The following is a 21,303-nucleotide window of genomic DNA, read 5'->3' as shown; positions in this document are numbered from 1 at the left end:
AATACCATCATGGCACATGAGTCATTGTGTCTAATTATAAAAATTTAACAGCACAATATTTAAATAACCTTTTGTGAGAGGCTTTGTACATGGTGAAATGTTGACTCAGCTTTGTAGCTTATTGGGTCCCCTGGCCCAGAAGGTTGATCCTGGCAGTGTTAGAGAGTTATACCCGTGTGGTGAAGGAGCCCACCACAGAGAGACAGAGGGACGGGATGGAGACTGGGAGCCCTGCATTCTACATCCACTTCGATAATTAGCTATTTTTGCATAGCGTGCTGTCTCAGTTTCCTTTTCTTTACTTTTATGTTATTTATTTTTATTTAAGAAAAACTTGTACAGCACTATGCTCGGGGTATAGCTCTGAACACTTATCGCGGATTAACTTTCTGAATCTCTTATATCAGTGTAAGGAAGTAGGTACTACTGCTGTCATCCTCTACTTACAGGTGGAGAAACTGAGGCACAAAAAGTGAAGTAAGTCACCCGAGGCGACATAGCTACCAAGTGACAGAGCCAGGGTTTGAACAGAGGTCCTGAGTCCAGATCTTAAACTATGAGATTTTCAGATCTCTGTTTACTTCATCTGTGAAATGGAACTAATGATATCAACCTTGCTCGCTATAAGGAGGGGCTAAATGAGGTGTTTCAAAAGCACTTTGAAAACCAGAAGCACTATCTAAATGAAAGGCTACTGCATTTCATGAAAAGAAAGGACTGTCCACTGATTATCAACTGGTTGAGATTTCAACAACATCCTCTCAGCAACCTTATGAACTTTAAATAACAGTCATGCTAATTACATTCACTCTTTTGACTAGGAATTCTAACATTTCAAAAAGAAGTCAACACATTATTTCATTTCACCATTTCAAAAGTTACAATAGTCCTATATGATATCTTAAAAGTAAATACCCTTATCCCCATTTTACAGATCAGAAAACTGAGACCTATAGAGTGATTTGCCCAAAGTCACACAGTTGACAATTAGAAGAGCCAGGGCTCAAACTCAGACATCTTTCCAAATTTTTTTTTTTAATGTTTTTATTTTGAGAGAGAGACAGAGTGTGAGTGGGGGAAGGGCAGAGAGAGAGGGAGACACAGAATCCAAATTAGACTCCAGGCTCTGAGCTGTCAGTGCAGAGTCCAATGCAGGGCTCGAACTCACAAACCGTGAGATCATGACCTGAGCTGAAGTCAGAAGCTTACTGACTGAGCCACTCAGGTGCCCCTCAGACATCTTTTCAAATTCAATGCTTTTGAATTTGTCTTCACTATGAATAGTGCTCCACTAAATGTGACCTTCAAAAATTAACAATAAAAGAAAGAGAAAAAAATACAATGAAAGAAAGAAGGAAGGAAGGGAGGGAGGGAGGGAGGACAGTTGCTGTTTAATAGGTAGGGAGTTCCATATTGGGAAGATGAAACAAATTCTGGGGATGGATGGTGGTGAAGGTCACACTACCATGTGAATGTACTTAATGTCACAGAACTGTACACTCAAAATGATCAAAGTAGTAAATTTTATGTTATGTATATTTTTCCACAACAAGCAGAAGGAAGGAAGGCAAAAGGAGGGGGAGGGACAGAAGGAGGGAAGAAAAATTTGTAAGTTTGTCACCATGCAACTTTGGGGGCATCTTAAGAATCAACTGAAAAAGTTTGCTTTGAGTCAGCAAAGATATCATCAAGGAAGGTGGTCTAGACAGTTGATTTGAATGACTTTTTTCAGTTAAACATTTTAGTAGAAAAGTGCTAACAGCCTTTTCCCAAGAGATCTCTTATGGCCCAAACACTTCCTATTTCTCTAACCATTTCAAGCCCAGAAGAGTTGCTGGAGGTACTGAGGAGATGATTCTCCCTGAGCACAATTCCCCTTTTGAATACTTTTAAAGGGACTTGCTTACCATGAAGTCACTTGCTTACATGAAAAGACCTTAGAGGAGGCAGCACCAGGCGCGAGGGTGAAACATTCGGAGGAGGTAGGGAGAAGAGCAGAGCCTGGTCACATCTTTACTCCCCCGTGAGCAGCAGGAAGCCTCTGCCCCCATGCCCACTATCCATGTGAGCTGGAATCCAGCTCAGCCTTGATTTTAAACTCTCATTTTCTTCATTTACACAACTGTTAGTATCACAGAGGACCCAGGGCACACTGGAAAAGACAGATATCTTAAAGATATGTGGTTGGTTTGACTCTCAATTTTTGATCTGAAAGCAAATGTGCATGATATGACAATGCTTCATACTTTAAAGCACCACACAGCTGTCTGATTCTTATTATATTGTCTTGATTAAATCCCCTTGGAAATCTGTCCTGGCTGACTGGACAGGGGTCATGGATTCCCCTAGGTCCTACTTTGATATTGTAATAGTGACATAATGGGACAGAAGGTAGCTGTACTTGTGGTGAACACAGCATAATGTATAGACTTGTCAAATCAGTAAGCTGTACACCTGAAACTAAGGTAACATTGTGTGCCACCTCTACTCAAGTAAAAAAAAATAGTAAACACCCACTGCTGAGTGACTGCCTCAGCAAACACCCACACACTTCTACGTCAGGGACAGCAAACTAAGGATCTACTGGCCACATCTGTCCCTCTGCTTGCTTGTTTTCATATGGTCCATGAGCTAAGCACACTTTTTACATTTTATTTATAAAGTTTATTTATTTATTTTGATAGAGCAAGAGAGCACGTGAGCAGGGGAGGAGCAGAGAGAGGGGGAGAGAGGGAGAGAGAGAGAGAGAGAGAGAGAGAGAGAGAACCCCAAGCGGGCTCTGCCCTGTCAGTGCAGAGCCCAATGCAGGGCTTGATCTCACGAACTGTGAGATCCTGACCCGAGCCGAAACCAAGATTTGGACACTTAACTGACTGAGCCACCCAGGCGCCCTAGTTTTTATATTTTAAATGGTTGGGGTAAAAATCAAAAGAAAAATCAGGAGTGCTTCAGTAGCTCAGTTGGTTGAGCATCCCACTCTTGGTTTCGGCTCAGGTCAGGATCTCACAGTTGGTGATTTTGAGCCCCACATCTGTGCTACCTGTGCGGAGCCTGCTTGAGATTGTCTCTGCCCCTCCACCACCTGCTCTCTCTCTGTCTCTCTCTCTCTCTCAAAATAAATAAACTTGAAAAAGAAAGAAGAATCACATTTTGTGACATGTGAAAAGTACATGAAATTCAAATTTCAGTGTCAATAAATAGGTTTTTACTGGAACACAGCTATACCCATTTACTTACATAATACCTATGGCTGCTTTCATGCTATAATGGCCGGTTGAGTGGTTCCAACAGAGACCTTATGGCCCACAAAGCTGAAAATATTATCTGGCCCTTGACAAAAAATGTTTACCGGCACCTGGCCTATGTGCACTGAATGTGTGAACATGGCTAGCATTCTGTTGTTCTCTTGCCTGTTCATACCAAAATTGTTGGTTCCTTCTTTAAATGGAGGAGAGAGCCTGTCTTCCATTTCGCATGGCACTCTGCCTGTTAGGCTTATTAATTTGTGATAATGAAGACAATAGGCCACTGACCTTTGCTGTTGGTTTTCCAGTATCAAACACTCATTGTTTAGGATGCTTAGTGACCTTATCAGCAAGGTAAGTACGAATTTAGTATCTCAGGCTCTGCCTGACACTATGGATATAAAAGTCCGTGACCATTAAGGATTTAAAATTCTGGTTGGGGAAGCAGGCTATACCCAGGTAAAGCCCTCAAAGAACAATAGAATGATATTTACATATTACATTCCCCTTTGTGAGGCACTCTCAGAATAGACGATGCTGGGCCAGTCTATGAAGTGCTTTTATCATGGTCAGACATATCAGTACATGTTTAAGGACGAAGCTGTTTTCTGTATAATTATGGAATAGAAAACTTAGGAGTCATCATGTCCCATTTCCTTCACATATGGAAGAGGAAACTAGTGCCCACAAAGGTCCCATGGTTGGTTAGCTGAGAACCAAGACTAGAACCTGGGTCTCTGGATCCCCAAGTTAGTTATACTTGACTATAGCACTTCAGAGTCTCAGGTCTTTTTAAAGCACCAGTAAAGGATGCTTAAAACTAAATATTTACTACACTTCTCTTCATCCCATATGACATGTTTTCCTCAAACCATCATTTTAACCTTTAATTTCACCTCTGCTGACAAGCTAGGAAAGAAAAGATGCCAAATTCTGATTTTTCTGTTCTTCTGTGGTGTTGCCAATCATTTAACGTGGAAAGGGAAAAGAAAATAATGAAATTCTTAAAAATCTGTTTTGACTGCTATTTCTTTAGAAAGAAATAAGTGTTTCCCATATGCTCTAATGGAGAAACAACTATAATTTTGTTTTTACATCAATTTTGTATTGTTTTTTGTGTGTTTAACGTATTTCTCATAACAGAGGCCTGACCCTGGTATGAAACTGCCTGATAATCAAACAAAACAACACAAAACAAACAAACAACAGCACCAATGGGAAAAAAAGAAATCGTGAAAAGCTTGAAGTTAACCTGTAGTTATTCTATTTATATGTACACAACATAAAGAAATAAGTGAGTCACATGGACATATTATTATTGTCACAATAAGTTCTTCTCACACTGGAAATAAATGTCTTTATGTGCTGCACTTCGCATTTTCTCCCTACTTCTTTCCTATTACCACTGGCCAATTGGTCTGTGTACAATACCAAAAAAAAAAAAAAAAAGAAGAAGAAGAAAAGAAGAAAAGAAAGAAAAAGAAAAAGTAATAAAGAAGTGAAGTTTAAAGAAATGTACCTAGGAACATTTTGGCTCTTGCCTTCCCACGAAATTTTAGCTGTTCTCAATCACTGCATAACTAAATGTTGGCTCTAGCTCCCGCATATTGGGGCTAAGAGTCCTGGCTTGGTTGAAAGATCCCAGAGGCTTTGATGTCCCTACAATATTTGGCAGGGCCCACTGCTGCAGGCCTCAGCTGAGACTCCTCACTTACTCACTTTGAAGTTAGCCAGAGCTCACTTCTCTGAATCTAAATTGCTGAGTTAATTTGAGGCTATGAATGCTGATCCTACAGGTCTGGCTAGGAAGTTCTGTACTCTTCTTTAGAGGAACTGGGATATGGAGAGTTTTGAGGGCAGCAGACCAGGTCTTTAAGAGAGGTGGTATGGGATTTTCCACCTCTGATAACAGCAGACTAGCTTGTTGCTGAGCAACTCTCCTAACATAAAAGTTAGAAAATCTCTTTGAAAACATCAGAGAAATACCAAAGCAGTAAGGATTCAAGGGGCCAAAATCCTGGAGAGGAGGGTAAAGGAATGAAGCTATTGTTCAGCATCATTTTCCCCTTAAAGCATTTGTTAAGTTTCAATCAGCAGCAGAGACATAAAGCTGAGTGGAGCTTCCAGCAGTTTTAGAAGGAAGGAGGTCAATAAATGGAGTACAAGGGCCACCAAGGAGAGGAGGCCAGGTAAACACCCCAGGCTTTCAGTTCAGATTCCCAAAGGGGTAGACCCCAGGAAGAGGGATGAACCAATTCTCACAAAGACCAAAGCTCAGCCTCCAATCTGCATGGTCCCCAGTTGGGTCAGGTATACTGCCACCTAACTGCCTGCAAGAAGCAGGAGCTAATCTTTTCTGGATGATAATAACATCCAGAGCCTCAAATTATTTACAATTCATTATATACAAAATCAGGTAGTCAAACAAAATTGCCTCATATACCAGGAGGCAAAACAAGATGGCCAAAACACAGGAGAAGAAAATCAATAATAGAAACAGGCTTATAGAGTTACCAGAGAGGGATTTCAAAATATACTGGGACTAATTCAAGAAATTAAAATGGAAATCCTAGAATTGCAATATACCCAAACTGAAGTTAATAATTAAGTGGAAGCTTCAGAAGCAGACTAGACACAGCTGAAGAGAGGATTTGTGAGCTGAAAATGGCCAGACTGAAGTACAGTGAGAAAAAAGGCTGGCAAATAAGGAAAAAGGAGAAGGAAATTTATGGGACATGGTGAGACGGTGAGACGAAAATGTGACTAAAATAGTTCCCAGTAACTGAGGCCTGACCCTGGTATGAAATTTTCTGCCTCAATAAAAGCAAAAACAACCAAAGGAGGAAGAAAACTTGAAAAGCTTGAAGTTAACCTACAGTATCCTATTTATATGAAGACAGCATAAAAAAGGAGAGGAAAAAGAGAATGAGACAGAAGCAATATTTGAAGTTGTAATGGTTGAGAACTTTACAAAACTGGCTAAAACTTCAAGCCACAGATTTAAGTAAAGCTATGAATCTCAAGCAGGAAAAATACAAAGAAAACCACTTAAGTGCATCACAGCAATGTTGCTGAAAACCAAAGATACGGGAAAAAATCTTAAAATCAGTCAAAGAAAAATCAATAATTTTGAAAAGCACAACAAAACTGATATCTGTCATCACAGTAGAAATCAGAATACAATAAATGGCAACTTCAAAGTGTGAAAGAGAACTGCCGGCTTAGAATTCTATGCCCAGTGAAAATATCCTCCCCAGATTACATCAAATAAAGGCATTTTCACACACAAAAATAGAAAATGTATCCCCATTAGACTTAACACTGAGTGAAACATTGAAAGGCATTCTTTGGACCGAAGTAAAATGATCTCAGATGAAGTCACAGAGATGCAGGAAGAAATAGCAACAGAAAAGGTAAATATAGGAATAAATTTAAATTTAAAGATAAATATGTGAGTAAATGTAAAAAAACTAACAAAAAGTATGTAAAACAGTAAACATAATGAGTTGTGGGTTTTAAAATACAAAGAGAATTAAAATATAAAATAGAAATAGTCCCCCCCCCAAAAAAAAAGGCAGGAGGGAATTAAAATAAAGTGTCCCTGGGTTGCGATCCTTGAATTCTCCAGGAAGTGGGAAAGTACTAATTTATAGCAAATTCGAATAAGTCAAGGATACATGTTGTAAACTGTAGGGTAGCTCCTAAAAGAATGCTAAGAAGAGTTTATATAATTCAACTTATGGGGAGGGGTAGAATAATTAAAATATTTCATTAATTTAAAAGAAGGCAAGAAGGGAAAAAGGATAATGAAACAGGTGAGACCAATAAAAAACAAATAACATGGTAGATTTAAATCCTGATACATCAGCAAAGTCAAATTTATCAGAGTGTCTGTGTTCATAGAACAGAAACCTGTAGCCAAATTACAAAGAGCAAAGACATTTGTTTAAAGTCACGCATGTTATGCATACCCACAAAATACCAACATGGATGAAGAAAATTTAAAACATAATACAAAGGCATCCATGGCAAATAGGTTAATGGGGATCATCAATTAAATGAGTATGTAAGATTACTCAAGGCAGAAAACTTTAAATACTGTGAAATTGTATGGCCCATATAGGAAAGAAATTTGATACTGGCTTTCTCAAATAGTTTTAAACATTTTATAATAATCTAAACATACATGACATAACCAGTAATGAGTTATGGAGCTGAAATAAACTTTTATCTTTTTTTAATGTTTGCTTATTTATTTTGAGAAAAGGGGTGAGGGGCAGAGAGAGAAGGAGAGCAAGAATCCCGAGCAGGCTCCGCAGGGTCAGCGCAGAGCCCACTGTGGGGCTTAAACCCACAAACCATGAGATCATGACCTGAGCCAAAATCAAGAGTCAGATGCTCAACCGACTGAGCCACCGAGGCACCCAGAAACTTTTCTAACCTGTCATTAATAGTAAGTCAATTTTACAGGGCGCCTGGGTGGCTCAGTCGGTTGGGTGTCCAACTTCGGCTCAGGTCATGATCTCGCAGTTTGTGAGCTTGAGCCCCACGTCGGGCTCTGTGCTGACAGCTCAGAGCCTGGAGCCTGCTTCGGATTCTGTGTCTCCCTCTCTCTCTGCCCTTACACAGCTAGTGCTCTCTCTCTCAAAAATAAAATAAAAACATTACAAAAAATTTTTTTAAAAAAGTCAATTTTAATCAACCATGTGGCAAGTCTGACTTGTTTTTCTAATTTCTCTATAGAAAAGATTATCACTGGGGCGCCTGGGTGGATCAGTCAGTTAAGTGTCCAACTCGTTGGTTTCAGCTCAGGTGATGATCTCACGGTTCGTGGGATTGAGCCCCAGCTGGAGCTCTGTGCTGACAACATGGGGCCTGCTTGGGATTCTCTCCCTCTCTCTCTGCCATTCCCCTGCTCATGCATGCATGCTCTCTCTCTCTCAAAATAGATAAATAGACTTAAAAAAAAAAAAGGAAAGAATATCACCAAACCATTGTCATTTTAAAAGGAGACAAATGAGGGGGCACCTGGGTGGCTTGGTCAGTTAAGCGTCTGACTTCAGCTCAGGTCATGATCTCACGGTCCGTGAGCTCGAGCCCCGTGTCAGGCTCTGTGCTGACAGCTCAGAGCCTGGAGCCTGTTTCAGATTCTGTGTCTCCCTCTCTCTCTGCCCCTCCCCCGTTCATGCTCTGTCTCTCTCTGTCTCAAAAATAAAATAAACGTTAAAAAAAAAAATTAAAAAAAAAAAGGAGACAAATGAGGATGAAGTCAAAATATCTGAGAAAAGAAGTGTGATGGACATGTATCAGGCAGTTAATTAAGAGATATTATGTTTTCTGGATTTGGTGATGTTTGTTGAGTTTATCAACTTATTTAAATTTGTAACACTGTGATTTCCAAATCTAACATGTTTCTAAATATTTTCAAACATTCACTGCTCTACTTAACTTTTTGTTCATAATTTTACTTGTTTTTTCTTAAAAACCGTCCTCCAAACAGTTCCCATAAAACCTGGATAAGGTCTTGTCATCTAGAGTTAGAATAACCATTCTACTGCAGCCATTTGTTAACCATCAAAGGGAATGAACATGATTCACAAACCATAATCCAGCATTTCTGGTTCTCTGAGTAAGACCTACCAGAATTCATTCATTTCTTTATTCCTTCCTTCATTTTCCATCCACTCAGGTATTCAACAAACACTTATCAAACATCTACTACAGGTTAGGGACTGTTTTAGTATCAGAGAATATGCCAGTGAATGAGATAGCCTCCCATTTTGTGTGGGGGGTTATATTTCTAGTGGTAGAAGATAGACAATAAACAAGTAAGCAAATAAATGAACAAAATAATTCTCAAGAAAATAATACTGGATGATATTTACCTAAGAGAAATGAAGACATACCTCAATTCATAATCACCCAAAACTGAAAACAATCCTAATGCCCATTGACTGAAGAAGGGATAAATAAACTGTGGTATATCCATGCAGTTTAATACTACCTCAGCAATAAAAAGGAGTGGGGGTGCTTGGGTGGCCCAGTCTGTTGATTGTCTCTTGGTTTCAGCTTAGGTCATGATCTCACAGTTCATGGGTTCAAGCCCCATGTCAGCCTCTACACTGACATCACAGAGCCTACTTGGGATTCTCTCTCTCTCTCTCTCTCTCTCTTTCTCTCCTGCTCTCTCTCTCAAAATAAATAAATAAACTTAAAAAAAAAAAAGGAATGAGCTACTGATACATGCAACAACATGAGTTGCAAGAAGCCAGACTTAAACAACTATACACTGTATAATATCATTTATATGATATTTTGGAAAAGATGAGTCATTTCCAGGAGCTGAGGGTGGAGGAAGGAAGGGGGTAGACCACACAGATACAGGAGAGTATCTGGGTGTGATGGAAATGTTCTACATCTAGACTGTAGTGCTGGTGGTGTGTAAGTTTGTCAAAATTCAGAGAAATGTACACCTAAAAGTTTACTGTTTGTGAGTTACACCTCAGTCAACCCCAAAAAAGAAACTGGATGATGGAATAGCATTGGTCATTCCTTTAGACTGAGTGACCAATGAAGACCTCCTATAGATACTGATGTTTAATGTGTAAAATGAACCAGCAGCCTCTTAGAGGTTCCTAGGCAAATCAGATCTTTTCAAGTAGCAGCAAATATCAGATACTAATCAGCAGAATTTCAAAGCTGACTGTAGTAAACAAAATCCCTTGTTCCATTATGGGGAGGTAGAAAGAGAGGAATGGAGAAATTTTTTTCTTTTATTCTGCAAAACATGTGTTTTAATTAAGAGAGAATTTATGCAAACCCTACATACCAGGAGGATTTACAAGTGCAAAAATGCTAATTTAGTCTATTTTCAAAGGATGTTATTGACAAGTACAGTTCAAAAAACCTCACCAGGAAGCCCTTTCAGGCTATGCAGTATGTTTCATGATCAAGTTTGTGCTTTTTTTTTTTTTTTTTTTTGCCTCCATTCATATTAAGTTGCCAGAAATAATACTTAATTAATCACATAAAAGTCTAACACTTTAAAAGATAACATGTAAGAGACAAGGTCAAAATTCTTTTTTGCCCTTCTATCCGCAGCACTCCAGTTGAAAGAACCTTGCATCTGCCCTCTGGGCACTCCAGAGTCTGCCAGGAGCCGCCACAGATCTGTCACTGTGGGAACACACAAGTTGAGTCTCCTTTCCAGAGAGGCAGTGTATGCTTCAGAAAAGTCATACTGTGGAGAAGTTATGGACTGCTGGCTCATGTAAACCCCTCCAACAGAGGGACTTTCTGGAAAAGATGCTTTGCAAGAAATTAAATTTTCTTCTCCTGTGCAAAAAAAGGCCAATCTCCCTGGAATCCGTGAGGCTGGGCCTCTAGAACATTAGTGGAGCATTTGGATCCCCTTAGAAGGGCACCACCGTGGAGTCACTCAGGTTATCTTCCCTCAGAATAGTAGGGTTTGAGATCAGTAGCTCCCCCTGTCCAGGGAAGGGAAATGGAATCAGACTCTGTGTTTTGATGGTTTCTGAAGAAAAGGTTCCATTTTCCCCGAAGGAACTGGGACTTAGAACGAGGAAAGCCAGGATTATAGTCTGACTGTACTCTGAACCTATTGTGACAAGGCCAAATTCCATCTTTCGGTCTCTGTCAAACAAGGGTTTGAACTTCAAGATGACTTCTACTTGTTGCTGCTCAAACATCACCCAAGCTGTGGCTAGTGTCCTCTTACTAGAGGAGCTAGTAAGCTAGCTAGGAGGCATTTGATAATTGACCATCTGAGGAATCCCTGATACTCTCAATGAGAGAGATCAGCTAGCATGGATCTTGGAAAGGAGATTTGGACCCCAAGACATAGAGCAAACTCTCTTCTTTCCAAGAGAACTTTCTGCAGTGATGGAAATGTTCTGTATCTGCACTGTCCAGTAGAGTCACATGTGGCTACTGGGCCTTTCACATGTGGCTGGTGTGACTAGGGAGCTGAATTTTTAGTTTTATTTAAATTAGATTTAAATTGGGGTGCCTGGGTGGCGCAGTCGGTTAAGCGTCCGACTTCAGCCAGGTCACGATCTCGCGGTCCGTGAGTTCGAGCCCCGCGTCAGGCTCTGGGCTGATGGCTCGGAGCCTGGAGCCTGTTTCCGATTCTGTGTCTCCCTCTCTCTCTGCCCCTCCCCCGTTCATGCTCTGTCTCTCTCTGTCCCAAAAAAAAAAAAAAAAAATTAGATTTAAATTTAAATAACCACTGTGATTAGTGGCTAACATGTTCGACCATGTGACTTGAGATATCAGGAAAGGTTGAAAACTACATTATCTCATAAATTCCTTGCAATGAATGCGAAGAATCTGTACTTCAAGACGTTTGCATAAATGCAACACTTTCCTGTTTCTTCCCACATTCCAAATCACAAGGGAGGGGAAAACTTATGAATGGTCTTTTCCATGGAATCAAAGAAGGATCACAATTACACTGGAACTCCTATATACATCTACCCTTAGGATTCATTCTGCCAGCTCCATTCCAGCAGAAATAGCACTGAAAAATAATACTGAAGCAGGCACAATATAACGTGGGCATTATATGCTGTCAACATTAAATATAGCTTTAAACTTTACATTTACTGGAAAAGAAAACACGAACTCTCCTCATCCTTCTCCTGTTGAGGGTCCAATTCAGGTCTTAAATTCCATGTACATAATACTGAAGTGCCTAGTACAGAAATGGGCATCTGATAGGGAAGAGCAGTATGCAGAAAAATACATCCATCCATCCAACCACTGTCCATCCATCTGCCCATCCACTCAGCCATTCACCTGTCTGTTCATCTGTCCATCCATCCACCCATCTCTTCATCCCCCAAATCTATTTATAGAATCAGAAAGAAAGGTTTTTCTCTCATTTACTCAAACAATGACAGCTTAGTAGAGAGGAAGAGGTAAGAAGCCGGTGACCGTGTTTTTAAACATTTTAAGGAGTATGCTTTCAGATGAATTCCAAAAGACAAGAATAATAAGAATGAGAAGAAAAGTGTGCATTAATTAACCATAATTTTAATTAACCAATAGTTACTGATCATACATTTGGTGCAAAGAACCATGTGAGGTACTGTGGAAGATATAAGGATGTGTAAGAAATCTCTGCCCTCAGCATCCTTAATAATCTACTTGAAAAGTTAAAGCAATGAATATATAAGAGGCTAAAAAAAGACAAATGAGTGAAATACTTCAAAAGAGGAAGATGAAAGAAGTCACAAGATAGTTCATGTCTCAGATAATGAACTTTGTGTTTAGAGTAGGGTCAGGAACTTCGGGCTAGAATGGTCCCACTTAGGGCTTTAAGGGGGAAGCTTGCCAAATTCCAAATGATAGGCAAGATGACAGAATTGAAAAACTTTGGAGAGACCTTAGAAATAATCTAGCTCAACTCTATTACTTTACAGATGATTCAACTAAGGTCAGAGTGTTAGTGACTTGGTCCGACTCCCTGCAATGGGCAGTAATGGCAGCAAAAAGCCTAAAAGGCAGGACTGTTGACACCCACTCCCAGCCCATACATCACACGGGGAGTAGAATCTTCTATGTAGGAAAGGAGAAAGCATTCTGGAGAATGTGCACAAAAGCATAAGCAAGGAAGCAGAGCCAGGAACTCGTCAGTTTAACCACCAGGTGCATGTGTAAGGGGAAAAAACCATGAAAGGAGAGGTAGGGCAGGGACCAAAAGTAAAGGGGCCTGAATGCAAATCTGCAAATGGTCAGCTGTGTGAAACCCAGAATTCTGGTTTCTGGGACTGCCTTGAAGTCTCCCTTTGACACAGTGGCAGCAGTATCAACTTTTCCAGAAAACTGTTATTCCTTTCATATTAACAAAGATTCCAGTTTGCCTGGGGGAAGGGAGGACTGTAGAAGGGAGATTGGAACGAGTGCTGGCACTGCTGGTGAGCCTACAGGGGGTGGGAATGGATGATTATCACTATGCCCACTCACACCTCAGAAACCCTGATTCAGTAGATTTAGAGTAGCAGCCAAGAAGCTGTATGTTTTTTGAGCTCCCCAATGATTGGTGATGATCACCCAGTGTGGAGGGTCCTCTGGTTCATCCTTTTACCAACCTGTCAAATACAGACTAGCACTTTAGAAAACTCTTTGATGATATTTACTAAATATATGCCACCAGTGATCCAGTGACTCCATTCCCAGGCTGAGACCCAAGAGAAAGAAACACACATGTACCCCAAAAGGCATGAATAAGAATATCCAGAGTAGGCTATTAGCAGCCCCCAACTGGAAACAACCCAATGTCCATCAGTATTAGAATGGATACACAAACCGAGATATATTCATATGGTGGAATACCACACAAGAATTAAAAAGAACAAACCATTGCTATGTGCACCAACACAGATGACTCTCACAGACATGAGAAGCATAAGAAGTATGATTCTATTTATATGAGATTAACGAACTGGCAAAAATAATCTATGTTAACTGAACTCAGAATAGTGATTGCCTCTCTCTGGGGGTGGGTATTAACTGGAAAGGGACAGAAAAGAAACTCCTGGGGTGCCAGATATTCTATATCTCCAGCCAGGTGGTGGTTACGTTGCTATGAAGACAGTGCAAATACACTGATCTATACACTTGTTCACTTTACTGTATATAGATCATACCTTGTTGAGAAAAAATAGAGATTGTGTGTGTGTGTTTGCCCTGCCAACCTCATGACGTTATTATAAGACTCCAATAGCTTTTTAAAACGAGATAGACAAGTATAGTTTTATATTATTTAACTAGCTCAATACTTATTCTTGTTGAAATTGGTTAGATGCAGTACCTGTGATTCAGGTGAGCCATCAGCTTTCTCAAGCCTTTACCAAAGCACAAAAAGTTAGTTACACGGAAGCTTATAGTAATTTCTGAACTTGGAAATTGGAAATTTCCGAACTTGGACACACAGTAACTATAAAGTTGCTGAGAGCACACTAGAGCTGCCAAAGGGTGCAAACCGGCTTTTGAAAGAGTCTTTCTGCCGATGGTCTGCTTCGAAAGCTCCCTGCAGCTGCATTTGTACATTCCACGCCCTCACTTTTCTCCCTGCCCACCCCCCCAACACCTCCGCACCCACCAACCCAGAATGCAAAATCTCCTCTTCCCGTCAAGAAAATGGCCCTCATCCCGAGGTGCCCTGGGCCATTGGTCATGAGCCACAGACAGACCTTCTGCCGGCTGGGGAGTTTGCCTGCCCCTGGATCAACGTGTGAAACTGCCTGTGGCCATTAGCACCTGGTGGGCAAACGCTCAGGTTAGAGCAAGCTGGATGTGAGCTGCGGGAACGGAGAAACCCTGTCTGGCCAGTCCGATGTGCAAACCTTGTCTCTGGGCTGTTATTTTTCCACCTTTGAAAATGAACAGTGTACTTCAGGCAGCTAAGTCTAAACACACGTCTACAAATACTGATAACACTATCTTTATTTGTCCATTACTTGACAAAGCCAGATCACCTGGGGACTGTTTGTTCCTCTACAAAATGAGAATCCACTATCGTATGTATTAAAATGCAGGACATTCTCTTCAGAGTATAAACTTTCAAGAGCTGCTTCTCTGTCTTTCCTGGTACACTCTCAAATCCATGTGTATCTTTAACACCATATCATCCCGTGGATTTTAAAATAAAAATGTATAAGCTCTGGCTCAATGTTCCGGTTTTTCTTCATTTGACCATATGCTCCATGATGTTTCTGGAGTCTATCCATCACTGGGTCCGATTTCTAGATCTCAGAGGTATGTAAGATATATGCAGCCACACGTGTGAACAACCTGCAGATATTTCCTGACTGGTTCATTCAAGCAAGAGTTGTTTACAGAATAGATGCTCGGTAAATGTTCAAAGACTGATGATGAATCTTTAAGAATGAATACATGTGAATTTGAAAGCAACATGTGCACACAAGAAATGCAGTTCACAGATATGAGTATTTCCCAGAATAAAACACTGGACTCCCTCCCCCCACTGAAAAAAAAAAAAAACCCAAAGGCACCGTATATGGAAGTACATCACTAAAGATATTAAAATTCAAAATCAGACTTGAATGGAGCTTTCTCAAGGAGAAAAAAAATCCACATCATGCTTATTTCACTAAAGAGATACTTAGAAAAACCAGCTCTCTGGTTACAAAGAGAGCCAAATACAAAATCAGCTGTGAGAAAAGTTAAATAGTCTGAGGAAAATAAATTTCAAGGAAATGCTGCTTATTTTCTCCTCTTGTTTATTTCTGAAAGCCTATTTTGAGGAAGAAATTCAGTGAGACTTTTCTGTTCTCTGATGACGTTGAATTGCTTCTAAGAAACATTTGCCTCGGGTGTAAACTCTATTAGGTGTGACTTTTTTTTTTTCTTCTCACCACTCAATTAATTTTGCAAGGAGGGAGAAATTAGGAAAAAGCAACACTAAATCGATTTGTCTCCTGAAAATGAACGTCAATCTTATGCTCAGAATATTTTTTTTCTCATTTGTCCCCTTCTGTCCCACCACTCACTCACTTTTCTTTCTTAAACCAGTATGTCAAACTCAAGAAGTAATCTCCAGAAGAAAAACATTCCTGGGAGGGAATCGGAGTGTGAGTAGAACTTCCCTTTGTGCAAGCAGCTCTGTCTGCCCCAGGGTGGTGGCTCATTTACCAAGGCATCTATCACCCTCAGAGAGAATGTGACTTTCCTCCGGAACTTACCTGTCCGCCGAGAGAGCCGTGAGGGTGAAGACAGACACCCCCACCGAGGTGAGCTGTATAAAGGGGATCAGCTTGCAGCCAATCCTGCCAAACAGCCATCTGTCGGCCAGGTACCTGCTGGCATCCACGGGAGCACATGTTACCAAGAGGAGCAGATCTCCCAACGCCAGACTGGAGATGAACAGGTTCGGCACATTTCGCATGGCCTTCACAGTACAGAAGATCTTGATCAGCGTGATGTTGCCGATGAGGCCTATCAGAATGATGACCCCATAGATTGCAGGGATGACATACAGGATCCCCGGGTGGAACCAGTCGTCGTTCATGGGGACATCTGCACTGTGACTGGAGATGTTGCAGTGCAAGAAGTGGTCCACTTCCAAGTTCAAAAGCAAACAATCACTTAGAGCCATCCTCTAGATTCTTTCCCACCTGAAAAGTGCTCTTAGATGCTGTTGCTTAACTTTGATTTTGCAGTTGGGTGAAGATGAGGATAAAAATCTATGCTGGGCTCTTTATCTTCTTTAATAAAAATAGAGTACATATACACTATAGCATTCAGAACTGTCTGGCACTATTTTGACGCTGGTGCTGCCGTGGTCTTCACTTGACCAATGTACTACATGTCTCTATTCAGTAAGTTAACGACAGAACAACAACAAAAATTCGGCCAGAAAGGGCTCAGAATTAAACCCACTCTGTACCAACCCTTTCTACCTCCATTCTAGTCTGAGTCTCCCTGGCTGCAGTTTACAAAGAACTTTTGGCCGGCTATTTTCATACGGCATTTCCTATCTTTCCTGATATTTAGAACCTGAAGGTTTAAAGTGGGTAGAAAAAAAACTGCACAGAGAAAGCCTCAAATCCTATAGGCAGGATGCTGTGCACGTCACTGACTTAACCAGCAAACAGCAGCTCTGCTGAGCTGAGGCTCTGAAGAGGAACCAGGGCTAAGTACAGACAGAGAATGCCAGCCCCCTGCTGGACACTTCAATCACTGCCCAGTAGCCTGCGCTCCCCAGATGAGAATCCACCTGCAGACTTTAACGGACACCCTTGGCTTCTCATTTATGATACAGCACCTACGGCAGTTATTTAATAAGCATTGCTAGCCCTCTGCAGGGCCCCGCAAATCTTGCTGATACTATCCATGCCCGTGAATCTAGATAAAACTCACATCCCATTTTCTCATCTTTACCAATACATTAGAATGACATGTTAGGGTTGCTATAAAATGAGGTCGGTATCTGAATTAAATGCGCACAGATGCACAGGATGTCCCCGTGTGAGCTGTCCCAGCAGCCTTCCCAATGCCTCTTTGAATGGGGACTGCCACTGAGGAACAGTCGGCATAGGATTTGTGCCTTAAACCTTTAGTAACTGACATCTGGGAAAAGCAGAAGCAGAACACACACGCGCCCTTTCCCATAGCTTTCGCAAGCCGTTATTGTTCCCTTTACCAGGGGGAAATAAGATCAGGAGCCAGCTGCATTCTTAAATATCAGTAGCCTTTTCCAGGAAAACGGGATTTTTCTCATTGGATCTAAAAATTACATGAACTGGCATTTTGATGCAGTTATTTGAAGTTTTTTTATTTGAATGCTTGCCATGTTTAATAGCAACTTTCCTCTTCAGTCCTGAGTAGGAAATTAACAGAAAAGGACTTACAGATAGAGTACCAAGGAATTGGGGACTGGAAAGAAATAACTTAGACTTGGTGGGGGGGCCAGAAAAGGCTTTACTGAGGAGGTACAACTAGATTTGAGTTTAGACCTTTAGCCAACAACTTACAAATCCATCACAAGGGTTTATCTTTAAGACTTAGGTGGAGCCTGCTCTCCAGGTACATTACAGGAAGCCAGTTACCAACAGGCACTGTCATTGAAGGTTTGGTTTTTGGGGATCCATAAGGAGTAAAGAAGCTTGCACTTAACACCAGGCCGGAGTGCACCAAGAAAGACTCCAAGCACGTTGTCATGGTGACTTCCAGGGGCAGGTGACAACATTGAGATGCCTGCCATGTTCCTCCACAATCCAAAGGGCTGGCGTTCCTCTCAGCCAGCAGTCGGAATCTGCTGCTGCGTGCCTGGAGTAGGAAGAGCTACTCAGTGGACATCAGTGTCACCAGTAATGAGTCAATGACCATGAGCCTAGTGGTGTTGATTTAAGTTGCTAGCAGTATACCTTATGTAGTATATGGTTTCTGTGCTTCCATCTTGGCTCCCTCAGGTAATGCTTTAACAAGTTATGTAGGCAAGTTACTGGGTGTCTTAAACTTCAAGTTCCTAATCTGTAAAGTGGGGATAATTTGTGAAGTTAACTGAAATTATCCATGTTAAGATTCCATAGTATTTGGCACACAGTAAGTGCTCAATTAATACCAGCTGCTAGTACTATAACTGTTATTACTGTGGTGATTGAGAGAGATGATTGTTGTGGTTTTCCTTTGGAAAAGCCCAATAAAGTCAGAAGAGTGATCGACCTTGGATCAACTGGCAAAAGGTCCTATTCATACAGGTGAATCAGCAACCCTTCCATTTACTTGAAAGACAGTGATCACACATCTGCCGGTTTTCAGGCATTGTGCAAGAGCCTGAGAAAAAGAATATGAAGATACATGTTATTACAAGATCCTTCACGATCCCAGGTACTCTAGCTCATAGAGCACCTGGTTTCAAAGAATAATGCAAGAAGGGTTTTCATATATATTCTGCAAATGCTTCTGTTTGTTTTATCCTGATTAATCATTTTTCTTCTTGGAATTCATCACCACTAAACCAGCCCTACAAGAGATCCTAAGGGGGACTCTGTGAGTGAAATGTTGCAAGGACCACCAAGTACCAGAGACACCACTACAAGCATGAAACCTACAGACATCACAATGACTCTAAACCCATATCTTTCAATAATAACACTGGATGTAAATGGACTGAATGCACCAATCAAAAGACATAGGGTATCAGAATGGATAAAAAAACAATACCTGTCTATTTTCTGTCAACAAGAGACTCATTTTAGACCTGAGGACACCTTCAGATTGAAAGTGAGGGGATGGAGAACTATCTATCATGCTACTGGAAGTCAAAAGAAAGCTGGAGTGGCCATACTTATATTAGACAAACTAGACTTTAAATTAAAGGCTGTAACAAGAGATGATGAAGAGCATTATATAACAATTACAGGGTCTATCCATCAGGAAGAGCTAACAATTATAAACGTCTATGCACTGAATTCAGGAGCACCCAAATATATAAAACAATTAATCACAAACATAAGCAATCTTATTGACAAGAATGTGGTAACTGCAGGGGACTTTAATACTCCACTTACAACAATGGACAGATCATCTAGACAGAGAATAAATAAAGAAACAAGGGCCCTGAACGATACATTGGACCAGATGGATTTGACAGATATGTTTAGAACTCTGCATCCCAAAGCAGCAGAATATACTTTCTTCTTGAGTGCACATGGAACATTCTCCAAGACAGATCACATACTGGGTCACAGAACAGCCCTTGATAAATATAAAAGAACTGAGATCATACCACGCACACTTTCAGATCACAATGCTATGAAGCTTGAAATCAACCACAGGAAAAAGTCTGGAAAACCTCCAAAAGCATGGAGGTTAAAGAACATCCTACTAAAAAATGAATGGGTCAACCAGGCAATTAGAGAAGAAATTTAAAAATATATGGAAACAAATGAAAATGAAAATACAATAACCCAAACCCTTTGGGATGCAGCAAAGGCAGTCCTGAGAGGAAAATATATTGTAATCCAGGCCTATATTAAGAAACAAGAAACATCCCAAGTACAAAATCTAACAGCATACCTAAAGGAACTAGAAGCAGAACAGCAAAGACACCCCAAACCCAGCACAAGAAGAGAAATAATAAAGATCAGAGCAGAAATAAAAAATATAGAATAAAAAAACCCAGTAGAACAGATCAATGAAACCAAGAGTTGGATTTTTGAAAAAATAAACAAAATTGATAAACCTCTAGCCAGGCTTCTTAAAAAGAAAAGAGAGAGGACCCAAATAGATAAAAAAATGAATGAAAATGGATTTATTACAACCAATCTCTCAGAAATACAAGCAATTATCAGGGAATACTATGAAAAATTGTATGCCAACAAACTGGAAAACCTGGAAGAAATGGACAAATTCCTAACCACCCACACGCTACCAAAACTCAAATGGGAAGAAATAGAAAATTTGAGCAGACCCATAACTAGTGAAGAAATTGAATCAGTTATCAAAAATCTCCCAACAAATAAGAGTCCAGGACCAGATGGCTTCCCTGGGGAATTCTACCAGACATTTAAAGCAGAGTTAATATCTATCCTTCTCAAGCTGTTCCAAAAAATAGAAATGGAAGGAAAACTTTCGGACTCATTCTATGAAGCCAGCATTACTTTGATTTCCAAACCAGACAGACACCCAGCAAAAAAAAAAGAGAACTATAGGCCAATAACCCTGATGAATATGGATGCAAAAATCCTCAATAAGATACTAGCAAATCGAATTCAACAGCATATAAAAATTATTCACCGCGATCAAGTGGGATTCATTCCTGGGCTTCAGGGCAGGTTCAACATTCACAAATCAATCAATGTGATACATCACATTAATAAAAGAAAAGATAAGAACCATATGATCCTGTCAATCGATGCAGAAAAAAGCATTTCGCAAAATTCAGCATCCTTTCTTAATAAAAACCCTGGAGAAAGTCGGGATAGAAGGAACATACTTAAACATCATAAAAGCCATTTATGAAAAGCCCACAGCTAATATCATCCTCAATGGGGAAAAACTGAGAGCTTTCTCCCTGAGATCAGGAACACGACAGAGATGTTCACTCTCACCGCTGTTGTTCAACATAGTGTTGGAAGTCCCAGCATCAGCAATAAGACAGCAAAATGAAATAAAAGGCATCAAAATTGGTAAAGATGAAGTCAAACTTTCACTTTTCACAGACAACATTATACTCTACATGGAAGACCCGACAGACTCCACCAAAAGTCTGCTAGAACTGATACATGAATTCAACAAAGTTGCAGTACAAAATCAATGTACACAAATCGGTTGTATTTTTATACACCAATAATGAAGCGACAGAAAGAGAAATAAACTGATCCTATTCACAATTGCACCAAGAATCATAAAATACCTAGGAATAAACCTAACCAAAGATGTCAAAGATCTGTATGCTGAAAAACTATAGAAAGCTTATGAAGGAAATTGAAGAAGACACAAAGAAATGGAAAAACATTCCATGCTCATGGATTGGAAGAATAAATATTGTTAAAATGTCAATATTACC

The 21,303-nt window shown here is 40.3% G+C and overlaps 1 protein-coding gene across 2 annotated transcripts in view; it reads right to left on the bottom strand.

Moving 5' to 3' along the window:
* Window positions 1-18,341, bottom strand: part of GRPR (gastrin releasing peptide receptor) — a 38,410-nt gene extending 20,069 nt beyond the window's left edge. The window contains exon 1 of one of the 2 annotated variants that reach the window (XM_058712587.1): window positions 15,974-18,341. In XM_058712587.1, coding sequence (XP_058568570.1) covers window positions 15,974-16,386 — 413 coding nt within the window. In that variant the 5' untranslated portion in view covers window positions 16,387-18,341. The remainder of the gene's footprint in view (window positions 1-15,973) is intronic. The other variant, XM_058712586.1, reaches the window with a different exon arrangement.
* Window positions 18,342-21,303: the final 2,962 nt, after the last annotated feature.

The sequence above is a fragment of the Neofelis nebulosa genome, chromosome X, assembly GCF_028018385.1.
Source record: "Neofelis nebulosa isolate mNeoNeb1 chromosome X, mNeoNeb1.pri, whole genome shotgun sequence".
Classification (NCBI taxonomy): Eukaryota; Metazoa; Chordata; class Mammalia; order Carnivora; family Felidae; genus Neofelis; species Neofelis nebulosa.
Note: the sequence above shows the minus strand (reverse complement) of the source record. Positions and strands in the feature narration are given on the sequence as shown.